The following is a 3579-nucleotide window of genomic DNA, read 5'->3' on the forward strand; positions in this document are numbered from 1 at the left end:
AAGATATGAAATAAACAAGTTTTGAAGTTTAAAATACAAAATTAGGCCTAAATTTGTGAATAAATAGAAGTCTAGGGTTCAATCCGTAAGATTACAGAGGCCTATGCATGAAAACCAGGGACAACGGGTTGATTTCTAAGAAGCAAGGGTCTCTTTAGCAAAACTGCCACGCAAAGGGGTACGGGGTTGCGCTAGCCGTCCGATCTCCGACCAAAGGTCCAGATTAGAATAACGAGCGAGGGCGCAGGCTCTTGACAGGTGGGCTCGGGTGGGTTGAGGCACTGACACACAGGGCCCATGGGTCAGCAGTTTGAAGAGGACACGGGGCGCGTTGGCCACTGGATTGTAGATTGATGGCTCTAGTTCCAGAAACCACGCGAACCGTTATCCACGACTTCGGGCCGTCAGATCAAGACTGGGTGGTTCGAATTCGGCACGAGAGGTTTAGTCTCCTCTGGTCAGCTAGGGGTGGCGCTCTCCGCGGACACGGAGGCGCAGTCGCCGGAGGTTAGGCAGACCGGGGCTTCTAGGGCACTGGGGGTTGGTCTGGGTAGCCAGAGAGGTTGGGGAGGACTCGGCAAGCACTATGGCAAGGTCTGGGTGCCGAGAATTGGACTAAGATGGGCAGACGGTGGAGGGGGGATCCTCGGGCGAACCCAAGGTTACTCTGGCGAGCAATGCCCGTCGCGGTGAGGGTTAAACCAGCGCTCTGCGGTCGGCATAGGCTCCGGGGAGAGGGTGGGGGTGCTCTAGGCCTAAGTTCGGGCTTAGGGAGGGGTTGTAGTGGTCGAACGCCGTGAAGATGCTGCGGCCCGGCGAGGGGCAACTTCGACGGCCGAAATCCCCCCACGTATAGCAGAAATGGCGCAAAAGAGGGACACAGGAATGTCACTTACCCAGATACGGTGCTTCGGGCAGCTTGGCACGGCGCGATGGGGCTCTGGTTGGCCGGACATTGAAGAATCACGACGGCGGCGAGCTCCGACCTGCGCAGGGGAGAGGTGGAGCGCAGGTCGGGTACAGGATTTAAGGAAAGGGGAAACAATCGTGGGTTCCCGGTGCGCCAAGCTCAGGCAAATCTCACCATGGCCAAAGCGCTGGCAGAAGTCCAGCGGCGACAGCAGAAAGGTGAAGCAACAGCGGGGGGCGGCGCTGCGGCTGGGTGAGTGCGGGGGCAGGGAAAGAGCGAATGTGAGGCAGGGGCGAGCTGAGGGAGTGTTCGGGGTCTTCACCTAGCACTCGGGTGACATGGGCAGGTCGTGGGGACGTGGGTACGCTTTGACCGCATGGGCGCACGCCATGGGCACAGGCGCGACAGTTGTAGGGGAGGGGATGGGTCTGACAATAGGGGCCGCGAGTCAGCGAGGGAACGCGCGGGCAAGCAGGGCGCAGTGCTGACGGGGCGGTCCCACTGAGAAGAGAGGGAGAGGGCGAGCGGGGCGTGGTGCCGATAGGTGGGGCCCGCTTGTCAGCGGATGCGGGTGGTTAATTGGGCTGGATGGGCCGAAAGGCCAAGGAGGGAGGAGGTTCGAGCTGCTTTCCTTTTCTTTTTTTTGAAATTTCTAATGTCTTTTCTATTTTAATTTCTCTATGGTTTTCAAATCAAACTCAAACCAAATTTCAAATTCAAACCAATTCAAACATGTGCATCAAACAAAAGAATAATTTAGGCTCAGCATGATGCAACATTTCATGACTCACATAAGTTTTGACAAAATAAATAATTAAACCCTCGCCTAATTCACTTACTTTTAATCAAAAGGAAAAGAGAGAGAGAGAGAGACAAGAGGTAACACCTGAATTTGGTTGGTATTTAGAGAAGAAATTTTATACCCTCAAATTCAGGGTGTTACACCGTCGAACATAATATAGCTGTCGGATGTCTGTCGTTTTACTGTTGTGCGTTACCAATGGATAGCATGTAATGGGCAATGCAAGGACGAGAGAAAAATTATAACTAGAGAGATGGGTCAGTCGACGGAGGGTCTAGAAGCATGCAAGCTCCTTGAGGCAACCTTTGGTGCTGCCCTTGGCGTTCGTGCATATAGCCATGGTCTTGTTGTTGGTGCCGCTATACTCGACGTTGACGTCATCCATGGTGACGCCGGTGCATGGGACCTTGGCAGTGCAGAGCAGGCTAACGGCCTCCGGGGTGGAGGAGGTGCCGGTGATGTTCTTGAAGGTGACGTCCTTGACGGTGACCTTGGAGGCGCCGTTGGCAGTACACAACTTGTTGGGGCAGTACTTCATGTCGATGAAGATGGGGTTGGCTGAGTCCTCCATCTTGATATTCTCGTAGTGGATCTTGGAGACGGTGAGCACGGAGGCGGCGTCCTCGTACGCCTTGATGCGGACGCCGAACATCGTCTTCTTAAGAGTGCAATCCTTGACGTTGATGTCCGTGACGTCCTTCTCGTCCTTGTACCGCCCTAGGCTTCCGATGCTGATGCCGTGGCCAGGGCCGCAGGTCACGCCGGTGATGTTCACCTTGGAGGTCCCGGGGCCGATGGAGATGCAGTCGTCGCCGACGCCAATGACGGTGTTGGTGATGGTGATCCCGGATGAGTCGCCCATGTGGATGCCATCCGTGTTGGGGCTGTCCCCGGGCGCCGTCACGGTCACGTCCTTGATCAGCATGTCCTTGCACCGGTACATGTTCATGTGGAAGAACTTGGAGTTGAGCAGCGTGACCCCGGACACCTCCCCGTTGTTCACGAAGTCCATCACCAGCGAGTTGGGAAGGATCTTGCAGTCGTACTTCTTGGTGCAGGAGTTCTTGCTCCACACAGCTGGGCCCTGCCCGTCAAGGTTTCCCTTGCCGGTGATGACCAGGTTATCCACGCGTAGAATCTCGATCCAATTACCATGGTCCTTGTACTGGCTTAGGTCCGTGGTCGCCAGCAGATTGCCATCCACCTGGATGGTCACGTCGCCCTTGCAAGGGCCTGTGAAGTTGAGTTGTCCGACAAGGAAGTCGCCCTTGGGTATGAGGATTGTCTGCTTCCCAGTGCCGCCGCACGCCGATGCCCATGCCTCCTGCACAGCCTTCGTGCTGTCTGTCTTGCCATTGCCGGAGGCGCCCAACTTGGTGATGTCGAAGGACCCACCAGGCCCGGACGCTTTCGCATCGATGCCCTTTGACTCTTCCTTCTCACCATGCACGATGCAGAAGAGGACCAGGAGGAACAAGGCTCTCATCGCATTGTTTGTGCATGCCATCTTGTCGTGATCGATGCTTTATTTGTGTCTCTTGTTGCCTGGGCACTAGGACCTATAAATACCACTGTTCTGCGGATAAAATTAGTGCGCTATATGTATGGCTTGGACACCATGCCTTTGCATCGCTATTTTAGGGCAGACTTCTTGTCCTCAAACTCTTCATGCATTATTTGGACCCTTCAGACGTAACCACTAACCACTGTGGAAAGCATAAATTAAATAACAAAAGAAAGAATGAACAATGCCAACATTTAAACTATACTCTACTATCTTATATATATCTTGGTATTACTAATTGAAGGTTCTAATAGAGCCTCTGGATTAATTTTCACTCTATTATTAATTCAGGACCCAATTGAG

General features: G+C 53.8%; 1 protein-coding gene across 1 annotated transcript; it reads right to left on the reverse strand.

Annotated features, from left to right (window-relative positions):
- Positions 1 to 1665: 1665 nt before the first annotated feature.
- On the reverse strand, positions 1666 to 3261 carry LOC118475612 (exopolygalacturonase). The gene has a single exon (XM_035963886.1). The coding sequence runs from the start codon at positions 3217 to 3219 to the stop codon at positions 1987 to 1989; it is 1233 nt and encodes a 410-aa protein (XP_035819779.1). The 5' UTR covers positions 3220 to 3261; the 3' UTR covers positions 1666 to 1986.
- Positions 3262 to 3579: the final 318 nt, after the last annotated feature.

The sequence above is a fragment of the Zea mays genome, unplaced genomic scaffold, assembly GCF_902167145.1.
Source record: "Zea mays cultivar B73 unplaced genomic scaffold, Zm-B73-REFERENCE-NAM-5.0 scaffold_514, whole genome shotgun sequence".
In the NCBI taxonomy this organism is placed as follows: Eukaryota; Viridiplantae; Streptophyta; class Magnoliopsida; order Poales; family Poaceae; genus Zea; species Zea mays.